General features: G+C 52.2%; 1 protein-coding gene across 4 annotated transcripts in view; it reads left to right on the top strand.

The window, feature by feature from the left end:
- NINL (ninein like) overlaps positions 1-22,657 on the top strand; it is a 137,498-nt gene that overhangs the window by 74,297 nt on the left and 40,544 nt on the right. For 3 of the 4 annotated variants that reach the window (XR_004431080.1, XM_033185418.1, XM_033185417.1), the window contains 8 exons: positions 869-965; positions 3,289-3,461; positions 5,724-5,790; positions 11,712-11,902; positions 12,661-12,813; positions 15,542-15,712; positions 18,227-18,363; positions 19,765-19,905. Coding sequence is in view for 3 of the 4 variants with exons in the window: in XM_033185418.1 (XP_033041309.1) it covers positions 869-965; positions 3,289-3,461; positions 5,724-5,790; positions 11,712-11,902; positions 12,661-12,813; positions 15,542-15,712; positions 18,227-18,363; positions 19,765-19,905 (1,130 nt within the window). In the remaining variant the exon portion in view is untranslated. Of the gene's footprint in view, positions 1-868; positions 966-3,288; positions 3,462-5,723; positions 5,791-6,674; positions 6,792-11,711; positions 11,903-12,660; positions 12,814-15,541; positions 15,713-18,226; positions 18,364-19,764; positions 19,906-22,657 lie in introns of those variants that run through there. The other variant, XM_033185419.1, reaches the window with a different exon arrangement.

Here is a 22,657-nt window from a genome sequence, read left to right as displayed (position 1 = left end):
GAAAGCAGAAAGCAAAATAGTCAATTTAAATCTAGTAAATCAGTAATCATGTTAAATGTAATTAGATTACATATTTAAGTTGAAGGATAAAGTTTGTCAGATTGGACAAAATCCAACTGTTACCATTCATAAGAGACATATCTAAAACATAAGGACATAAAAAATTGGAATTAAAAGTTCAATAAAAAGATATCGTGTAAATACTGACCAAAAGAAAGCTGGGGTAGTTTCTGGATAAAAGAGAAAATGGACTTTATGGTGAAAAGCTTTACTGAATTAAAGAGTGTGAGCATTTTATTATAATAACAGGTTCAGTTCACCAAGGGAATATGCCCTACTGGCACATTCTGTGGCCCAGCAATCCCTCCTCAGGTGGGTACCATAGCGAAGCCTCTAAGGACACAGAGAAGCTAAATGAAACTAAGCTTCAGGCATGCATGCAAATGAGGTCTAGAAAAGCAAGGAAGCTGTCACCATGAAAGTCAAGGTAAGGTTCAGGAGATGTACGGGGAAGGGTCGTGGTGGAGAGGCCTGCTGCCGTGCTGGCGGCGTTGGGGACACCATGGGGGCGTTCACCTTACGTGTAACGTTTCGTGGTTATCAGATCCCTCTTTCCTAATTATGTTGTTTGATTTACAAAATTGTTGATAGTGTTTATTTGGTGGTAGGATTATGGTCCACTTTTACTTTCCTTATCATGCTCTTCTATTTTTAAAAATCTTAAGTAAATATTTGAAAACATGACTGTTCTCATTCTAAAAGGCAATAATAATATGTTTCTATCTGAGAGAAAATGCAAAAGATTCGCTTATGAAATGTGTGATCTGTTGAAAGTGACATTGTCCTCTCTCACCTTCAATTCACCCAGGTTAACTTTGAGGAATTTAAGGAAGGTTTTGTGGCTGTGTTGTCATCAAATGCTGGTGTTCGCCCCTCAGATGAAGACAGTAGTTCTTTGGAATCAGGTAAGAGGATTTAATCCTATTGGCCATATTTTCTTTTCATTATTTGTTTGTTAACTTTTGGAGTGTGATATTCTAATGAAAGAATTCAGTTCTGAAAACTGAATTCTACCTTACTTTCTGTCACCCACAAGGTATATGGACTTGGAAAAAACACTTGATATTTTTTTCTTCCTTTGTTTATTTGTGAAATGGTGTCATATAATAATGCGCACTGTGCCCGCCGTGGATGATGACACTGCACTGTGCTGATGTAAGTGATCAGAATCCTATTACAGGGACAGGGCTGCTGGGACACAGGCTACGTCCCTAAGTGGAAGTGGCATCCTTGGGGAAAGCCACCTGGCCTTGGTTTCAGCCTCAAGGTGCCAGGATGGTAACAGGCTGTGGGCGAGGTCAGCGGGAGAGCTGCCAGGCCTGGAGTGTTGAGGTCGTGGTGGCCTGCTTCTTGGTTGCAGATGGCCCCATGTCAGGAGGGTGTGAAATGGGGGTGGCTCTTTCCCTTTTGCAGGGGTGTTGTGTTTGTAGTATTGATTGGTGTGTCACAGAGGGAGCGCTTCCCTCGTGTCTCACAGCGGGATGTCCTGGTCAGGAGGGGTGTGTGGCAGTAGATAAGGCTGTCACAGGGTTTGGGGCAGAGGATGGGAAAGCGGAAGGGACCAGACTCACACAGAGGTTTTCTGTGTGAGCATATGGCATTGAGCTTTGTGTATGTTTACAAAGAGTCCAATTAACCCTCATGGAAATCCTGTGGCATTACTTACCATACCAGTTATTCAGATGAGGAACTGAGGCCCCAGGTGAGAAGAGAAGTTGGCTTGAGTTCCTTCCTCCCCTGAAAATGGATTTCTCTTTTCTACCACATGACCAGGCTGCAAATTTTCCAAATTTTCACACTTTGCTTCCCTTTTAAATATAAATTTTAGTTTCAGATCATCTCTTTGCTCATGAATATAAGCATATGCTGTTAGAAGTAGCCAGGGCACATCTTGAATTCCTTGCTGCTTAGAAATTTCTTCCACCAGATACTCTAAATCATTTCTCTCAAGTTCAAAGTTTCACAGATCTCTAGGGCAGAGGCAAAATGCCACTAGGCTCTTTGCTAAAGCATAGTAAGTGTGACCTTTTTCCAGTTCCCAGTATGCTCCTTATCTCCATTTGAGACTGCTGCAGTCAGGACTTCATTGTCCATATCACTATTAGCATTTTGGTCACATCAGTTTAACATGTCTCTAGAAGGTTACAAACTTTCCCACATATTCCTGTCTTCTTCTAAGCCCTCCAAACTGTCCCGACTTCTGCCTGTTATCCAATTCCAAAGCTGCTTCCACATTTTCATGTATCTTTGTAGCAATGCTCCACTCCTGGTGCCAATTTTCTGTATTAGTCTGTTTTCACATTGCTATAAGGAACTACCTGAGACTTGGTAATTTATTTTTAAAGAAGAGTTTTAATTGACTCACAGTTCCTCAGACTGTATAGGAGGCCTGGCTGGGGATGCCTCAGGAAATACACAATCATGGCAGAAGGTGAAGGGGAAGCAGGCATGTCTTACATGAATGGAGAAGGAGGAAGAGAGAGCAGGGGAAGGTGCTACACACTTTTAAACAACCAGCTCTCATGAGAACTCACTATCATGAGAACAGCAATTGGGAAATCCACCTGCGTGATCCAATCACCTCCCACCAGATCCCTCCTCCAACGCTGACGATTACAATTTGACATGAGATTTGGGTGGGGACACAGATCCAAACCATACTAACCTCCCATATGCTCAGACCATTCTGGTGAGAGTGTGCTAGGCCAGTCCTTGATGGTGCCTGCTGTCTTGGGGTGATTGTTAATCAGGCCCATGATGACTGTGTCCCAGTGGGGTGAGAGATATTCTGGTCACCCTGCGTTATTGTCAGCTGCCTGAAATGTCAGTTGGCATTTAGCGTGTTCAGTCAGGTTACTGAGAGTCAGGTGTATATGTTCTTGGATTTTTGGAGGTTTTGTTGCTCCTTTGCATAGATAGCTAGATTTCCTATTAGTTTTTCATTACATAAAAGCAAAATATGCTTGAAAAAGTGTACATAGCAGATAGAGTTTAGGGGAAAGTTCTCCTCTCCCCACCCTTGCTTTCTCAGTCTCCCAACCAAGGTCGTAGAATTGCCGTTGTTCACTGTTTCTCGGGTCTTTCCAGATGCTTCTATGTGCAGAGCAGTGCGTGTTTGGGAGGCGCACTCGGTGCTGAGTGTGCATCTTCTCAGAGCGTACCTGCTGGCCTTCACGGGCCCATAACTGCTATAAAGGACCCCCTCCAAATTTCCTGTTTTCTTTCCAGCTGCCTCCAGTGCCATCCCTCCAAAGTATGTGAATGGTTCTAAGTGGTACGGCCGTCGGAGCCGGCCCGAGCTATGTGACACTGCCACAGAAGCCAGACATGTGCCCGAGCAGCAAACCCAGGCCAGCCTGAAAAGTCAGCTCTGGCGCTCAGCGTCTCTGGAGAGCGTGGAGGTGGGTCAGGCCCCTCTCCCACCCCAGCTGCTCAGTGTTGGGAATAACGAATGCTTCCTTTCATCCCTGTTTGTAGCACGTGATCACAAGATGTAGGGAGGACAGGGCGCTCTCAGGCACCTTGAGTCACCAGAAGCTTGGTCACTTTGGGGAATGCCATTTCATTTAAATTGGGTCTGATTGTCTTCAGGACACTCCTGGCCACAGGATTCTCTCCTGAATTGGTGCAATAGAGAATTCGTGCATCAATCCTTTGTGTACAATATCTCTTTTTCCCCGATACCACCACCAACTCTAGAAGGCAATGTTTATGGCTTCGTGGGAGTGAAGGGTCAACGTGCTAAGAGTAGAAAAGGGAAGATGCCTTTTTGAAACAGCCTGGAGGTCAGGAGTGTGAGTGCGTCAACCCCCAGCCCTACCTATCTTGAACACTTAGTAATACTGAGGCCCAGCACTTACAACTGGCCTGTATGAGCCAATGCCTCCTGGGGCCTTGGAAGTTGCCTCCCTGTCCCCCAGGCTCCCTGGGTCATTTGCTGCAGGTGGCTGGTATGCAGGGATCACCCAGTGAGAGGGGGATGGGCCCAGGAGATGGCTGCCAGAGTCTTGTGGGGCTTCATGTTAAGAAATATGTCCATGGGGCCGGGCGCGGTGGCTCAAGCCTGTAATCCCAGCACTTTGGGAGGCCGAGACGGGCGGATCACGAGGTCAGGAGATCGAGACCATCCTGGCTAACACGGTGAAACCCCGTCTCTACTAAAAATACAAAAAAAAAAAACTAGCCGGGCGAGGTGGCGGGCGCCTGTAGTCCCAGCTACTCCGGAGGCTGAGGCAGGAGAATGGCGTAAAACCCGGGAGGCGGAGCTTGCAGTGAGCTGAGATCCGGCCACTGCACTCCAGCCCGGGCGAAAGAGCAAGACTCCGTCTCAAAAAAAAAAAAAAAAAAAAAAAAAAAAGAAATATGTCCATGGGGCAGATCCGCAGCTTGTAAGTTAATCATGGACTGGGTCGAACCATTTTCAAGGATTCCAAAAGGTTCCTGGTTCCTGCTGTCTGTACCGTCAGCTTCTGCCAGGTGGGTCTCCATCAGGAGCACCTCCGTCTTAGGTTGGGGCCCCAGGTGGACTTGTTTACCATTTGTCTTCACCATTTGTGGAGGCAAAGAGGAAAAACAACCAAAATATATTTAAATCTTAGAGTCTCTTTTCTCAGGGGCATGTGACATCTAGGCGATGCCAGTAAATCCAGAATATTTCTTTTTCGTTCTGTTTTAAAAATATGAACCTCAGGGATGGAGAGATAATGAATCTACTCCTTGTGGTGGATCTTCATTGGTGCCATTCTGCTTCTTAAATCATCTTTGATTCCCAAAACCTGAACACGGGGAAAGCCGCCTTTAGGGTTGTCAGTGCAGTTGAACTCAAAAAATGGGGTTGAGTATTTATCACCAACTCACAGATTCTCCCCAGTCAGAGCCAGTGCCAGCTTTGAAGCATACAGAGTCTTGGTCACCAGGCATCCATTCCACAGTCAGTTGTGGGGACACACAACACCCGGACAAAAGCAGACTTTGACTCTGGTTGGCTGACGCAGTGACTGCAGCACAAGGTTTTTACTTAAGTCGCACATTTCTTGATGGCCCTGGTTCTTGTCTTGGGTGCAGGTTTGCGAAGGCTGCTGGGGTGTGAGGTGATGACCAGGTGCTGTGCTATCCCGAGCCCTTGAAGGGATACAGAAACCTGCTCTCTCACCTTGCGACTGTTTGCTGAACTGATGTGGTTGATGAGGGAAAGGTGCAGAGAGGTGTGTTGCAAGCGTTGTATGGAGAGTGTGTCCCGAGACTGAATGATTGACTGTGGCTGCAGGGCTGGCTTCTTTCAAGTGCTGGGTCCGAAGCCATCACCATCATCACCATGCAGAGGGGGACAGGCTTCTCTGCTGCTAGGACACAAGTGTTTGATTGTATTTGCAGGGTCAACTGTTGACGAATGGGTTTATGTTGAGGAGCCCGAGCGTGCAGAACAAGGCGTGTCCCCTGTCTCCCTGGCCCAGCCCCTCGCTGCTGCTAGGCGGGGCTCACCTGGGGCTGCTAGCTGGCATGCAGGGCAGCCCCAAGGTGGGGGTGGGCTTCTCCTCTGAGGGATTGACTCCGTACTCAGCCATCTGCCGCTTCCCTAAACATCCTGCTCTCTTTGTTCCCGGTGCTCCGTCCCCAGCAGCACCCCCTGGAACTCACAGCCTTCTCTCTGCATCTTTCTGCAGAGTCTCAAGTCAGATGAAGAGGCCGACAGCACTAAAGAAGCTCAGAATGAGTTATTCGAAGCACAAGGTAAAGCCTCAGCCTTGCATTTGGTGCTCTCTGCCTTTGCCCAGAGCTTTGAAAGCTGAAGAGCCGGGTCACTGGGCAGTGCATACCACAAGTTTAATTTCCTGGGAAATGCGTGGGGTGGGTTGTGTCCCGCTGGATTCCTCCTTCTCCAGGAGTGGTCAGAATGTCATCATCTCAGCAGTGAGGCCGTCACTCGGTCCTCATCCTCCCAAGGTCAGACCCTGGAGCAGAGGCCCGTGGCCGAGGGAGCAGTGCGGTTCGTCACACTTTATGGTCTGCAAGTACTGATGTGACCCTAGCTGGCAGGTATGGACCTGTGGTTTCAGGCAGGAGGGCCTTGCTTGGCCCCGTCACCTCAGACTGCCCCTATACCTCCTTTCTGGCACGCTGGGTTAGATACAGCCTCTCCTCTGCTGTGCAGGGGCATTCTTAGCACCCATCAGGGTTTCATCTGTACCACAAAGGGAGTGTAATACCTGGTCCTGGAGCTTAAAGCCTTACATAGCAGCCAGAAGGCCAGCAGCTGGGACACAGAAGCAAATCACAGGGTGCAGCTCACAGCGCTGTGCAGTGTGCAGGGGAGGTTCACCATCTGTGCTGCCGTGGTGCCCTCTGCAAGATCTGGCATTTTGGGAAGAGAAGCTACATGCAGGGGCATGATCGAGACTTCAGCTCCCTCACCACGTTTCTGGAGTGACATGCATTACATGTGTTGTGGGGACAGAAAGCTAGACAAAAAAACTTCCCAGTGGATCCCCCTGGGGAGAGGAACAAAGGCTCTGGGAGAGGAGGACTTCTTTTTAATTTTAATTATCTTGTGCTTGCCTATAATACTTCCTTGACATTAAAAAGCAAACAAAAATATTAATTGTGATTCCTAGAGTATTTTGGATAGAAAAGACCAACACCTATGCAAACAATGCAAAAACAGAAGACTCCGTAGAAGTGACTGCTGACTTACCTGATGCCTGCAGGAGTGAAGAAAGGAGCCCCACACAGAGGTGGGTGTGAGAGGATCAGCATGGTGGCCAGACGCTGAGCTCTGAGGAACTACCCAGGTGTGAAGCTGGCAACCTGGCTAACCCTTGCAGCAGGCTTGGCATAATCTGAGCATCCCTCCTCTCAGAGCAGCTTGGGGCTCAGGGGTGAAGTCTTGCTGAGCTTGGTAACAAGAGCGGAGGTTCACACCAGGCTCTTATGATCACAGCACAAGCTTTTACATCACTGCTACAGAGCTTCTCCGAGGAGCAGGGCTGCAGTGCTCAAGGAAGGATTGGAGAAGGTGAGAGACATAGGATGGACTCCATTGCATCTAGGTCCTCTGTTGGGACACTTGAAGGCTGGGTCTGAAATCGTATGAAGCGTCACTGATGCGTCTGGGCTGGAGGAGCTCAGCTGAGGACAGCCTTGGAGGGGTTGCAGCAGGTCTCAGCGTGGCTGGGCTTCCTTACAGCATGGTGGCTCTGGGTAGTCAACTGCCTCACCTGGTGGCTCAGGGCCCTAAGGACATGTCGTCCCAAAAACAGGGCTGGGATTTCCTCACTGAGTTCAGGCCAGCCTCAAAGTCACAAAGCATCCCTTCCACCACGTTCTCTTGATCAAAGCTGTCACAAGGCTACCAGATTCAAGGAGAAGGGACACAGACCTGAAGCGGAGTGTCAAGGAAATTTGAAGCCACATTTCCAAACTGCCTCACATGGGCAGGCTGAAAGCAAGAAGGAGGGCAAAGAGGGGAGAAGTTAGAACAGGGGGGCGTCATGTGCTTCAGGAAACAGGAAGGCTGGAGGCATTGATGGATGTGTAGGAAGCAAACTGCGGGATCCTTAGCAGCCAGGCATGTAAGGTGCAGGTACAGGGGAGTGCAGGCGGCTGCCATGGCCTTTGAGGAGGCATTGATGGGAGGAGCTAGTATTTCAGGGTGCAGGGATGCAGGTGACTGGGGAGGAGAAGCTGGAGCCCGGCTGAACGCTGAGAGCCCTCTTCAGGCTGCCAGCGCCCCCTGTCTCCCCCTGTTGCAGAAGGATCAGGGTGGCAGCGTTGGGTGTGTCCCCTTGCAGGAGGCATGAGGCCATTCCAGGAAGTCTGCAGGCTGCAGGCTGCACTGGATCCCACCGGTGAGGCGTGGGCAGGGTCAGTGGCTCCTAGTCAGTGCCCTGTACCCCAGGAACCCCCAACCCCAGACAAGGTGCCCTGCCATTCTCTTTGCCCTGGGCTGGGCTGCAGGCCAGGCAGGCCGCTGACCATGCAGGGCAGGGAGTAGCGCTGGTCTGTGTTCCTTAGTCCTGTGAGCAGTTTCACTGTCTTTCCAGGCTTTTCCATGTGAGTCAGTGGATGCCCTAATGAGGCCTCCCCACACAGGCGGTCACATGGGCTGACTGTGCAGAAACATATAGCTTGGATAGAGGGCATTGCCCTGGGATTTCTGCCAAAGTAAACAGCACCCCTTGGACCATGGTCCTTGAATGCCTGGGCCATTTTTTGTTCAACTTTTTTTTTTTTTTTGAGGCAAAGTCTCACTCTGTCGCCCAGGCTGGAGTGCAGTGGCATGATCTCGGCTCACTGCAAGCTCCGCCTCCCGCGTTCACGCCATTCTCGTGCCTCAGCCTCCGAAGTAGCTGGGACTACAGGCGCCCGCCACCACGCCCGGCTAATTTTTTGTATTTTTAGTAGAGATGGGGTTTCACCGTGTTAGCCAGGATGGTCTTGATCTCCTGACCTCGTGATCCGCCCACCTCAGCCTCCCAAAATGCAGGGATTACAGGCTTGAGCCACCGCACCCAGCCTTTGTTCAACTTTTATCTCAGTAAATGTCAGGGGAACTGACCTGAGCTTCCAGCTGTGGTGCTGAACAAAGCAGGCAGACTCCTATGTGCTGAGAAAAGTCAGCCAAGCCACCGTGTCTTCCATCCTTGACTTGATGTCTAGAGCTAGGGCAGCGAAGGGAAGGGCTCGCAGGAGGAGGCTGTTTTTCACCCAGTGATTTCAGTGCTCAGCCTGGAGAGCAGGTCGGGGTTCCTCCCAGCAGTTTACAGGAAGCTTTATGCAGGATCAGAGCTGACAGACACTAGTGCGCACACACTCGTGTCAAGCTCAGAGGACTTGCCCGACCTCTTCTGCCAGCCTGAGAAATAACCCAGTATCAGGATTGCTTTCACATTTTTCCTTGGAGATTTCAGGCACCTTAGGCTGGAAGGCACCTCGGAGGTGGCCTTTTCTTACCCGTCCCTTTCCTCTTGTTTTCCTCAACCCAACCCACAGTGTCATTTGTGAGCACACAGTCTGCCTGCCTTTGGGGGATGGTGGCTTTCCTGTTACCAGCAGGATTATCAGTAATTCATGCCCACATGGCTCATCTACCTGAAGGATCCAGACCGCTGAAGCAGAACTGCAACACTAAAGTCTGTGTTGGGTGGAAGCAGACATGTCCCTGCTCTGGGCTCGGTGGTGTGGACGAGGCATGGAGGAACATGTCTGGCTGGACACATAGCTCACCATAGGAACACGTCTGGCTGGACAGCTGGCTCACCACAGACACTTTCTCTTGGATACCCAGTGTCTGTCCTCATTCTCAAGCTGTTTCCACAGCTTCAAACACATCAAGAAGACAAGTGACTGAAGACAAAGGTTAGGAAAAGTGGCCTTCCACCACCCGAGCCCACTGATGAGTCCTAAAGACACCAGTGCCTCCTGAGTGAGGCGCGGAGGACACAGTGCCACCTGCAGAGCATTTATGCCAAACAAACAAATGAACTTGAGCCTGCAGCCAACCTAGACTTTGATGCTAACTCAGGTTTTCAGGAAATGTTAAGGATGGAGGAGCTTGTTTGACGACAACACGGGGAAGCAGGCAGATAGATCCGGATGTGGAACATTCCACAGAACAGTGGGCCTGATTTCTTTAAAAAGGCATGGACTGTGGGGATTTGGGAGAGGTGCTTGTGACTGAAAGATGTGAGAGGAATAACAGCCAAGGGCACCCTGAGGAGTTTGGATGCTGGTTCAAACAAATCAACTGTAAGAATATTTTCGAGATGCTTGGGAAAATCTCGAATCAAGATGTTGATTTTGTTAGGTGTGATAGTGGCATTGTGGTGATGTAAGAATATATATATTTTTTCTAGAGATATGGATCACAAATATGTGGGGGAGAAGTAACATGAGATCTGTGATTTCAAATAATCGAGATGGATCCTGACTCATGGTGTTTTGACTCAACGATTTTTCAACTTTGTGATGGTGTGAGGTCGATATGCATTCAGTAGAAGCTGTCCTTTGATGTCCATGCGACCGTTCTGATTCACTTTCAGTACAGTGTTCAGTAGATTACATGAGACATTGAACACATTAGTCTAAAATAGGCTTTGTATTAGAGGATTTTGCCCCACTGTCGGTTAGTGTGTTCTGAGATGTGTATGGTAGGCCAGGCCCAGCTACAATGTCAGTGGGTTAGGTATATTCAGTACATCTTTGACTTGACGTTTTCAGCTTATTGTGGGGTTATTGGGCTGTAGCTCCATCGTAAGTCGGGGAGCATCTGTACTTCTAAATAGTTCAGCCGTAAGGAAAGCGGGTAGAGAAGAAGCCTGTGGCAGGGTGCTATCATAGTGGAGCCTGAGTAGCAGGTGCTCTGGGCTTCACTTTACTCTTTGCTCTGTGTAAGTTAGAGTTTTCAAAAATTAACTTATTAAAAGACTGGTCTTTTTATTGTACATACAAATAATAGAGTCCTCTCCCTCTTTTTTGTTTTTTTTTTTTGAGACAAAGTCTTCTTCTGTAGCCCAGGCTGGAGTGCAGTGGTGCAATCTCGGCTCACTGCAGTGTCCGCCTCCTGGGTCCAAGCAATTCTCTGCCTCGGCCTCCCAAGTAGCTGGGATTACAGGTGGCCGCCATCACACCCAGCTAATTTTTGTATTTTTAGTAGAGACGGGTTTTCACCATCTTGGCCAAGCTGGTCTTGAACTCCTGACCTCGTGATCTACCCGCCTCGGTCTCCCAAAGTGCTGGGATTACAGGTGTGAGCCAGCGCACCCGGTCCCTCTGCCTCTTTTAAATGCTCTCACGGCTGACCATAGAAGGTTCTCTTCAGAAAGAATTTCCCCATTAGAGGCAGATATTTTCCCCCAACATTTATTTTGAAAATTTGTAAACAGAGTGAAGTGCAAACAACTGTGGCATGAAAACCCATGTACCAACCACCTAATTCCACCTTTGGTGCTTTGCAGCTCCCCTGTGTCGGTCCATCCATCCCTCTGTCCATCCATCCATCCCTCTGTTGGTCCGTCCGTCCAGCCCTCTATCCATTGGTCCGTCTGATTTCAGAGTCACTGACCAGCATTGCTGTGCTTCCCCCGCCTGCTTCAGCCTGGAGCACAGGACTTAACTGTTGCTGGTTTTTCTCCCCAGCCTTATTGAGGTGTGATTGACAAATAAAAATTGTATATATTTTAGGTGTACAGTGATGATCTGAGACATGTGTACATTGTGAAATGATGACCACAGTCCAGCCAGTTAACACATGCATCTCACGTAGTTATGTGTGTGTGCTGAGAACACTTGAGATAGACTCTCTTAGCAAACTTCAAGGAAGCAATCAGGCCTTATTAACTGTAGTCACCGTGCTGTACACTGGGGCTCCAGAAATTACTCATCTTGTAACTGAAAGTGACCCCCCTCAACCAGCATCTCCCCCACCACCCAGCTCTGTAACCACCCTTCTACACCCTGCTCCTGTGAGTTCCTCTTTCCTTAGATCCCACATGTGAGTGAGATCTCGTGGTGTTTGTCTTTCTGTGTCTGCTTATTTCACCTAGCGTTATGTCTTCCACATTCATCCATGCTGTTGGAAAGGGCAGAACGTCCTTCTTTTTAAGGCTGAATTGTGTATGTATCAGGGTCTAACTGTGACTCCCCCCTTGCTTCAGGACAGCTGCAGACCTGGGATACCGAGGACTTTGGGAGCCCCCAGAAGTCCTGCAGCCCCTCCTTTGACACCCCAGAGAGCCAGATCCGGGGCATGTGGGAAGAGCTGGGGGTGGGCAGCCGCGGGCACCTGAGCGAGCAGGAGCTGGCTGTGGTCTGCCAGAGCATCGGGCTCCGGGGACTCGAGAAGGAGGTGAGGGCACAGCAGGCCACCCGGCCATGTGTTCCTGGCCATGGTCACGGTTTAGTGTTGGGTCTGGAAACCCCTCTACCCTTCAGCCACTAATTTAGGTGCATCACTTTCTAATCTAAAATCCTTTGGTGTTTCTGCCAAAAGCTAAAAACCCCAGACACGTTTGAAAGCCCATCTCTGATGGAGTTGCCCAGTCCCACCAACTCCCTGCCACGCTCAGGTGTAGCAGGCACTTCCTGTTCCTTCACTCACATCCTTCCTCTGCCTGGATGCCTTTCCCTCTTCACTGTGTGACCAGGTTCCACTGCGCAGCCAAGACAAGACCCCCAAGCCTGTCTGCATTCCCCAGTGGCTATGTTCCATCTCCTCCTGGGTGGGAGGCCAGTCTGCCTTGCTGGAGTTCTTCTCAGCCCTGTGTCCTTGCTGGGCCTCACACTGCAGGACCTGGCCTTGCTCAGCATCCCGCAGGCTCCAGCCCCAGCAGACACTAAATAAGCATTTGTAGAACTGAGAAGTTCAGGTGACACCCACTCACAGTGAAATGGAAACCAAGGCCTGTGGGTTTTGCAAGATAGAGGGAGGGGGTGCCTTGGGAAAATACAGCCCTCATGGTCTACACAGTTTTGAGGCTGGATAAGACAAGGAAACGGCCCTTGTTGGGTACTTGGAACCAGAGGGAGGGAGGGAGGGAGGCCCCGGTGAGGACAGCTGGGTGGAGCTCTTATGGGTGGGCCTGAGGTATGAGGGCTTTTGTTTAGGAACTTGAAGACCTGTTTAACAAACTGGATCAAGATGGAGATGGCAAAGTGAGTCTTGAGGAATTCCAGCTTGGCCTCTTCAGTCATGAGCCCGCGCTACTTCTGGAGTCTTCCACTCAAGTTAAACTGAGCAAGCCTTGGTCTCATTACCAGGTAAAATGCAACAGTTAAATCCTGAACCCAGCAACCACTGATGTCACTCTCTGGTGACTAAAACTGCTGACTCCCTCCCTGTCTGTGTCACCACACAACGAGCTGTCCAAGAACTGGACAGGCCATGCACACACGCATGTATGTGGGAGGCCACATGATGTAGATTCTGGAACCACATAGATTTGAGGTGGGTCCAGTATTGCAGTATTGCTCTTCCCTGGCTGTGTGTCACTAGGGGAGTTACATTCTCCAAGCCTCAGGCTCACATGTAAGCCGGGGGTGGTTTGGGTGTCCACCTCCCGGGGCTACAGAAGGCAGTGCTCAGGTGAGGAATGTGCTGTCAGGTGCCCACCTCCCGGGGCTACAGAAGGCAGTGCTCAGGTGAGGAACGTGGCTGCTCAGGTGCCCACCTCCCGGGGCTACAGAAGGCAGTGCTCAGGTGAGGAACGTGGCTGCTCAGGTGCCCACCTCCCGGGGCTACAGAAGGCAGTGCTCAGGTGAGGAACGTGCTGCTCAGGTGCCCACCTCCCGGGGCTACAGAAGGCAGTGCTCAGGTGAGGAACGTGGCTGCTCAGGTGCCCACCTCCCGGGGCTACAGAAGGCAGTGCTTAGGTGAGGAACGTGCTGTCAGGTGCCCACTTTCTGGGGCTACAGAACGCAGTGCTTGGGTGAGGAATGTGGCAGTTCCTCAGCCTGTGGTGTGATATGCCCCAGCAAGAAAACTCCCTCCCATCCTCCCCATTGTGGAATAGCAAGGGCAATATTTCTGTGTTAGTCTGTTCTCACATTGCTAAAGGAATACTTGAGACTGGGCAATTTATAAAGAAAAGAGGTTTAGTTAGCTCGCGGTTCTGCAGGCTGTGCAGAAAGCATGGTGCCAGTGTCTGCTCGGCTGCTTCTGGGGAGGTCTCAGGAAGCTTACAATCATGGCAGAAGGTGAAGGGGTGCAGGCAGGTCACATGGCCAGAGCAGGAGCAAGAAAGCAAAGGGAGAGGTGCCACACACTTTTAAGCAACCAGGTCTCATGAGAACTCACTCACTATCACAAGGACAGTACCAAGAGGGATGATGCTAAACCATTTGTGAGAAATCCACCTCCAAGATCCAGTCACTTCCCACCAAGCCCCACCTTCAACATCAGGGATTCTATTTTAATATGAGATTTGAGCGGGAACACAGATCTAAGCCATATCAGTTGCCAGAGGACCCAGTGAGTCTGTCTAGGATTGGTCCTGATAGTGTCCCTTAACCCATGCTCTATCTCTTGCACAAATACTGGGTCTCTCTGCAGTTTGAGGAGACCAGGGCATGGCTGCTGAGGGGCTGGATACTTCTTTGCTGCTGCAATTGGTCCTGAATTTGGTGAATGGTGTTGTAGGACCTATAGTGCTATTCTGTACCGGGGGTAGGTATGCCTGAGAATCTAGGTTTCTGACCCTAAAGTCAATGAGGGCTGGGCATGGTGGCTCACGTCTGTAATCCCAGCACTATGGGAGGCCGAGGCGGGCGGATCATTTGAGGTCAGGAGTTTGAGACTAGCCTGGTTAACATGGTGAAACCCTGTCTCTAGTAAAAATACAAAAATTAGCCAGGTGTGGTGGTGCACATGTGTCATCCTAGCTACTCAGGAGGCTGAGGCAGGAGAATCGCTTGAACCCAGGAGGCAGAAGTTGCAGTGAGCTGAGATCGCATCATTGCACTCCAGCGTGGGTGACAGAGTGAGACTCCATCTCAAATAAATAAATTAATTTAATTTAAAAACCTCAATAATTTAGAAACCTGGTGAAAAGAAATCAGTGAGGACCCAGCACAGTGGCTCATGCCTATAGTCCCAGCAGTCTGGGAGGCCAAGGTAGGCAGATCACTTGCGCCCAGGAGTTTGAGAGAAGGTGAGACAACATAGTGAGACCCCATCTCAAAGATTTAAAAATTATGTAAGTGCGGTGGCACGTGCCTGTGGCCCAGCTACTTGGGAGGCTGAGCAGGAGGATCACTTGAGTCCAGGAGGTCAAGGCTGCAGTGGGGCTAACATCAGTGAGAACGACAAAGAAGAAACTCAGGAGCCAGCACTGAGGAAAGGGGTCAGGCGGCCATGTAAGGCCAGAATGATCAACATGAGGTCCCACAGGTCGTGCTTAGTGTGGGCTGGGGAGATGCCTCCTGAACTGGCTTGCCTTCATTGTCGAACGCCAAGTCAACTTGGCCATGAGCCACTCATGCTGCATTCTGAGGGTCTGGGGGTGTGTGCGCCTCTGCCTAGGTCAGCGCACTTCTGCCCTTCCAACCTGCCTTGGGTTTCTTTTCACAGCCGAGGCTTTCCTGGTGCTGGCATGGACTCTCTGGGCCCTTGCCTCTGTGAGGCCAGACTCCCACCTCTGTGAATTCAAGGGTGGAACGTCAAAACTCCTTTGTCGTCCCCTCTCCAAGTGATGATGAGTGTGCTGACTGGGGCTGGCCAGTTGGGCCACGTGGGTGCAAGGCCTCAGAGTCCTGGGTGTTGGGGGCCTTGGTTGCATGTCCCGGCTTTCTCACCTGCACAGCCATGTGACCTTGGAGAGGTCATGTGATGGGGCTGCACCTCTGACCTGTCCTCTGAGAGCTGAGGGTCTCATGAGCTGTTCCTGTGAGGCCCTCTGAGCACAGGCTGGGGAGGATGGAGAGCACATCAGCAGCGCACAGGTATGAGGCTTTGGACGCTGGACGCAATGGGAGTCTTCCTGATGTGCAGGTCCCAGAGGAGAGCGGCTGCCACACCACCACGACCTCATCCCTCGTGTCCCTGTGCTCCAGCCTGCGCCTCTTCTCCAGCATTGACGATGGTTCTGGCTTCGCTTTTCCTGATCAGGTCCTGGCCATGTGGACCCAAGAGGGGATTCAGAATGGCAGGGAGATCTTGCAGGTTTGGAACTGGGTGATACCTGAGCTGGACAGGGAACCTGGGGGGCCCGTCTGCTGCAGAGGAGGATGGATGGAGCACCCCAAGCCGGGGACCCAGAAGGGGTTTGTGCTCTGTGCAGAGAATGCCATGCAAGGAAGTCCAGGTAGAAACCTATACCTTTTAATTTTTGCTACTAAAATATAGGACATTATAATTTAAAAGGATAAGAAGTAAAATACAAAGATAGTGTGAAAAAGTCAATTTGAAGGTAGCCTTTAGTGGCTTAGACATTTCCCCTGAATGTTGGGCCAAGGAGTTTAGATGAATGGAAAGAAATTGCCTGTTGTAATGTCGATATCTGTTGGGCACCACTGTCACTGCAGTTACTGATGAGCTCAGAGTGAGCCCGAACTCTCTGGAGCTCCTGCCTGGCTGGTTGAGCTGTTCTCCCCCATGGCGCCCACTTACCCCAGGCCCTTCCCGCCACGGGCCAGGTGTCAGGAGGCGCACCCTTCCCTCCGTGTTCTGCTGGGGCTGCCTGGGAGGGAAGTTGTGGTCCTCGCATGGGACACAGCTCCTCACAGGCTCAGGCTTCCCAGAGGGACGCAGGCCAGCCCTGGAGATTTGGAAGGAGCTCTGCCCTGGCACAATTTGGTGACACCTGTGCGGGGGCAGAGGTGTGCAGGGGCCCAGCATGGGTGAGGAAAGACAGCCTCATGAGGTACAGTGGACTAGACTTATTATTTTCATTACTTTCCATTGTTAAAAAGAATGTCAACTGAACAAAAACCTATTAAATAAGAAAGAAAGCCTACCTGCCCCGCTCCCCCATTCCCTGGATGGGGTGACAGCTGTTGGTATGATGGGCGTCCTGCAGAACTTTTCCCTGGCACATGAGAGATGCATATGATTTATACATTCCGATGAATTTTTTTTTTTTTTTGCAAAATTGGTATCATACCGTTTGTCTTGCAAATTTGTGCAACCCTTTGCTTTTCCTATGAAAAATCTGAGCATTTATATGCATCCATGTCCTCTTGCTGCTGTGCTGGCATTTCTCTGAGGCTGGACTCCTGAAGTTGCACCCTGTAACTCTTGGAGGCTCTGTCATATTCCCTCAGAAAATGTCCTGTTGGCACAGACAGACAATACAGGAAGGAGCCCAGACAGCCCTTGAAACAGTCCACCCAACTCCACCGACGAAGACCCTCATAGGCCCCACCTCATCTGTTACCGAGTCCCCCAAGATGGCAAAGCCAGACCTGCACAGCTGGCCTTGCAACTGTCCTGAGAGCCAGAGGCGGAGGCAAGATCACCAAAAATCGCTTGCAGGAAGGGCAGAGAGCACAGGTCTCTCAGTTCCAAGATGCCCGACACCTGACTCCACAGCTCTGGGAGTTCCCTGGCTGCTGCTGCGCCCTGGCTCTGATGAGTGCATCTTGCCTCTGCCCTTTCAGAACTTATTCTCTTTCCTATTTGTACTAGAGCTGCTGGTGCTGCTCTGCAAAGACAGTGGCTTCTCCCTCACTTCATAATAGATTACTGCCAAATTCTGCCTTGCAACTCAGTATCATTTCTGACCTCAGGCTGCTGTGGCGGCTCTGTCCCTCTATGCCATCCAGTGACGTGGTGGGGAGCATGTGCTTGTGTAGGGACAGCTTTCCAGGCGGCTCCCCAGCCTCTCCCAAGATGCCATTGCTCCTCAGGAGCTGCTGGGAAGTGGGCAGCATGGAAAGTCAGCCCCTACTTCACAGGAGACTCTGGGCCGGGCATGTCCTGGCACCTGCTTCAGCCGCCCTGCCATGGTGCCTGCCGCTGGCCTGAGCAGGGCATTTGTAGCCACAAGTGGAAAGCAGAGCCAGGAATACCCGAGGCAGAAAAAGCAAACGTGACAGAACGTTAGCTGCCGCTCCCTTGAGCTGAGGGGCTTAGGGTGTGTGTGGCTCTATTTTTTGTTGTTTCAGTAGAATGCCAGCTCTTCTGTGCTTTGAAGTTTGTGAGGTGTATTGTTCACACTTCTGAGGGGAAGAACACTCCCCTCTGGAAAGCTTTTTGGCTCTAAGCCTGAGGGCTGCTGTGGGGACCCTCTCCATCTCTCTACACTCTTCCTGGTGGCATGAGCTGCAGGTCAGGCCTCACCGCAGGGAATCCCAAGGCTCACATCCTTAAAACAGATTATTTCAGAGGGAAAAGGGCCTTGTGCCCTGGCCTCCACAGCAGTCCCCATGAAGGGCCTGCAGGGGACTTGCCCCTGCCTGTGTCTGACACTTTGTCCAGGAAGAAGGATTCTGTCTAGCCTGGGCCTATGCACCCCTGAGGCAGAGGCAGGAGGACCAGGCCATTGACAGCCCACCAGAGTTGTGAGAGATGAAGGAGGAGCACCCCTCAAGACGCAGAGACCTTGGCAGACAGGAGGGGCAGGTGCTGCCTGGGACAGTCATGCTGGGCTAGGCCCTGGACCAGGGAGGGAGCAGAGAGGTGTCTGCTTGGGGAAGTCCCTCAGCCTCTCCTGCTTACCAGGCTTGCTGCTTCCAGAGCCTGGACTTCAGTGTGGACGAGAAGGTGAACCTTCTGGAGCTGACCTGGGCCCTTGACAACGAGCTCATGACAGTGGACAGTGCCGTCCAGCAGGCAGCCCTGGCCTGCTACCACCAGGAGCTGAGCTACCAGCAGTAAGAGGCCGCAGGGGACTGGGGAACGTGGCAGTGTGGCTGGCCAGGTGGGCCTGGAGGGGGATCTGGGACACACAGGATACCAGTTGGCTCTTGTCCACACCACATGGTCAGTCCTGGGGCAGGGCTCTGCACACCGTCTGTCCCGTGCTCTCTGGTCCCTGAAGCCGGTGCTAGCAGAGGGATAGAGTAGAATCTAGCCACAGAGCATAGACAGGTAAATAGCAGCTGCTCATTCATGTGTCTGGGCTGGGTGGGGCCTGAGGACCTGGGCTGTCTGAGTCCACACAATGTAAGGCTTGCTGGCTTTCCTCCCACTTGTTGAGGTGCTTGGGATCTGTATGTTGGGGGCCCCCACTGAGCCCTTTTTATTGAGGTTTCTAAAGGACAGACCTGAGGTCCCGCCTCATCCTGCTGGTGCAGGCACTCACCAGCGCCAGGTGGGGTCCTGCCGCTGCCTCTAGTGCCAGGGGGCTCCCAGACTGGGCTGTCAACAGGAGGAAGAAAAGGTGCTTTTCAAACGTGGTCACAGAGTACCCCATGAGGGGCTGAGAACCCATTCCCTTTTAATTGTGTCTGTTTGCTGTGGCTGACCATTCAGGCCATCCGTCTGCTAAGCAGATTTGCAAAAAGATTGTTGTGTTTTTGTCAATGTTCTGAAGCTGCAGAAAAGATTAACAGAAACCACAATCTCAATCCTAAAGACTGAATCTGTCCACATGCTGACAGCGGAGCCTCTGGCCTCAGGCAGCTCTACAGATTGAATCAGAGAAAGGCTTGACCAGGTGCCTCCCTTGGCCTTGGGACAGGAAGGGAGAAAAAGCTCCTTCCGCGGGGAAACAGTCACTGGAATAGCAGGTGCCACCAGTGATTTACCCAGTGCCTCAGCCGGGTCAGGGTGGCCACAGAGCTGAGACCACACCCACCCACTGCGTTGTGCTCTGGTTACTCACTGTGTGCTCACTAGGGTGCTGGGATGCCCATGCAGGGCTAACAGGTGGCCAGCCTCCTCCCTGCCATGTGCCTGTTACTGAATTAGGTACTTGTGATCCACACCCAGCTGCCGATGAGAGGGCTCACAGACCAACTCCCATACACCCTGGGGCTACCTAAGCGATGTGGCATGCTGGGGAACTCCAGACTCAGTCTTCCTGGGTTAGAAACCACCAAGAAACTTTCCTTGCCAAGTCATGTGGCCCCTCTCTCTCAGTGTACACATCTGGAAAATGGGCATAGCAGTTGTAGAAACTGCCTCAGGAGAGGGCTGGTGGAGCAGCGCCCGCTGTACAGTTGGTGTGCTGGTTTCTATCACTGATGCAGATACGGGGCTCAGAGCCGCCTGGCACGGTGGGTCAGGCCAGCAGTGGGATCCCATCTGACCCTGTCTCCTTCCTGTGGCAGAGGGCAGGTGGAGCAGCTGGTGAGGGAGCGTGACAAGGCAAGACAGGACCTGGAGAGGGCCGAGAAGAGGAACCTGGAGTTTGTGAAAGAGATGGATGACTGCCACTCTGCCCTGGAGCAGCTCACCGAGAAGAAAATCAAGTGGGTTCTGGGCCCAGGATTCTTACCCGGGCCTCCCCAGCCCCTTTGAGGGCAGGTAGTGGACACAGGGCTGCCAGGGGCCAGAGCTGCGAGTGTGGCTGAGTGGAGACCTCCCTATTTCACCTGAGCCAGGGGGAATCCAGGGGACAAAACCTTGAGAAAGTAGAGCCCTGCTCTTCCGGGGATTGGTGCAGCTCCTGGCCCTGGCTGCGTCCCCGTGGGCTGAGGAGGTCCTGCCTCCTGCCCTTGCTTTGCTGGTCTCTCTCACACAAGGCAAGCCTTTCTGCCCCTGGCTGCATGCCTGTGATGCAAGAGGCAGGTGGCTGTGTTGCAAGGGCTGGCAATGGCTTCCTTTTGGCCCAGTAGGTAGAAGGAGCCCAGAGAAGGAACCTAACTCCAGGTATCACAGCTGTAGTGACCCCGGTGTGGGGACAGTTGTGTGGAACAGTGGCTGGATAGACCAGAGAAAAGGATTTCTGATTTGTTTTTAGTTTTGTTTTTGTTTCTGAGATGGAATCTCCCTCTGTAGCCCAGGCTGGAGTGCAGTGGCGCGATCTTGGCTCACTGCAACCTCCATCTCCCAGGTTCAAGCAGTTCTGCCTCAGCCTCCCAAGTAGCTGGGATTATAGGCGTCCGCCACCACACCCGGCTAATTTTTATATTTTTAGTAGAGATGGGGTTTCACCATGTTGGCTAGGCTGACCAACTCCTGACTTGATCCACCCCCATCGGCCTCCCAAAGTGCTGGGATTACAGGTGTGAGCCACCACGCCTGGCCTTAGATTTCTGATTTGTTTAAGGATACAACCACCACACTGCTTCATGAACAGAACATCTGAGGAAATCCCACCCGAGAGGGTGCCCCAGGCTCAGGCAGGGAGAGGGGCTTCTCTATGTTATTGGTGGGGCACATGTCTGCCAGGGCTCAGCTGCTGTTCACCTGAAGTTTGCGCATGCCTGGGGGGTCCTCCAGGGGTAGCTCAGGACAGGCTTTCCTGGCTCTGAGTCACAGCTCTTGGGCAGGGGCAGCAAGACATGACTGGCCTCCCTGCCATTCTCCCTTGTCAGTGGGTCCTCTGCTGGCTCGGGAGGTCTGCCCAAGGCCACAGTCCTGGCTGTGTTGTCCCCACGCCCTTGGGTTCTTGGTCTGCAGGCCGGCCCACCCTGTGCCTTGCACAACACAGACACAGCACTCACTGCCATGGCCCTGGTGGCGGTGGCTCGCAGAGAAGAGCTATGCACGGTGGAACCATGTGGTGTGGCACCCTCCGGGGATGCGGGCAGTTTGCCTAGGGTGCTGCAGGGTCCCCAGGGTGAGCCTGCAGATGGGAGCCCGGCCGCTGGCCACATCGCATGTTGGAATTGTGCCAGCTGCACTGCGGGCTGAAGCCTGAAGCTGCTTCTCCTTCACCAAAGAAACCCTGAGCATCTTTGTTGTACAGCTGGGGGTCCAGGGGTTGAGGGGCTACTGATGGGCCCATGGCCTCTGGGGAAGTGATTTTGGTTGGTAAGATGGCTGTGGTGTGTCTCCTGTGTGCACCAGGGGTTGTTGTCTCACTTAACGGCCACTGGGACCAAATAGGCCATTTATTCCCATTGTTCAGCCAAACAAACTGAGTCCTAGAGCAGCTCAGAAACCGGCCCAGTCCTGCAGCAGTGAGCATGGGTGTGTGAAGCTGATGCCCAGGTCTCCCTTCTCCTGGCCTTACACTGTTTCTGGGACAGCCGAAGGCCACTGGTCAGCTTTCTGGGGAGCAAGAATCTCAGGTGGGAGAAGCTTGAGGGTAGAGCCCAGCCACTCTCCTTCAGGCCTCCCAGAGCCAGGCACAGTCCGGGGCCAGCTCTAAGACCAGTGGACCCCCCCATCTCCATAACCCATATCCTCAGGGTTTCCATGGATCTGTTCTGGGCAGAAGGGTGTCCCTGCTGCACCTCCTGCAGCCGCCACCTCCATGTGGTTCAGTCCATAGGGGGCGGCTGGGACAGGGCGGGGCCTCACCCCACCTCTGTTCGCCTGCACCTCCCAAGTCCTCTTTCCTTCCAGTGCTGGCTGGGGATGGCCGTACACAGCAGATCCAGATCTACATGCGCCTCTACATGGTGTGAGGAGTTAGTGTGAGTTCGTGGGGCCTGTGGAGTGCAAGGGCATGTGGGGTCCAATGAGGGTGCTGTGAGCATGCATGGGGCCTCAGGTATGTGGGGTGCAGCGGTGGTGCAGTGCGAGTGCGTGGGGCCCATAGGGTGCACTGGGAGTGCAGTGCATGTGTGTGGGGCCCATGGGGTGCACTGGGGGTGCTGTGAGTGTATGTGGGGCCCGTATGGTGCCATGTGGGTGCTTTGAGCGTGCTTGGGGCCTGTGGGGTGCAGTGGGGGTACTGTGAGTGTTCTGGGGCTAGAGGGGTGCAGTGGAGAGTACTGTGTGCATGTGTGGGGCCTGTGGGGTGCAGTGGGGATACTGAGTATATGTGGAGCCTGTGTGGTGCCATGTGGGTGCTATGAGTGTGCGTGGGGCCTGTGGGGTGCAGTGGGGGTGCTGCAGTGGGAGGTGCTGTGTGAGTGCCTGGGGCCTCTGTGGCCTGCGGGCCCCTGGAGTGTACGTTCTTGGTGCCACTGGCTCCTGTGGCTGTGGTGGTGGTGAGAAGCCCCTATAGGACAGTGGTCATTTTCAGGGAAGCTAAAAGTTAAGTCTCCTTTTACCAAACATGAGGAGGTGTCTGGTGAGGCCAAAAACCAGGTACAGGGACAGGTATAG

This window comes from Trachypithecus francoisi, unplaced genomic scaffold (genome assembly GCF_009764315.1).
Source record: "Trachypithecus francoisi isolate TF-2019V2 unplaced genomic scaffold, Tfra_2.0 Lachesis_group21, whole genome shotgun sequence".
In the NCBI taxonomy this organism is placed as follows: Eukaryota; Metazoa; Chordata; class Mammalia; order Primates; family Cercopithecidae; genus Trachypithecus; species Trachypithecus francoisi.
The sequence above is the reverse complement of the archived record's forward strand: the minus strand, read 5'-3'. Positions and strand labels throughout refer to the sequence as shown.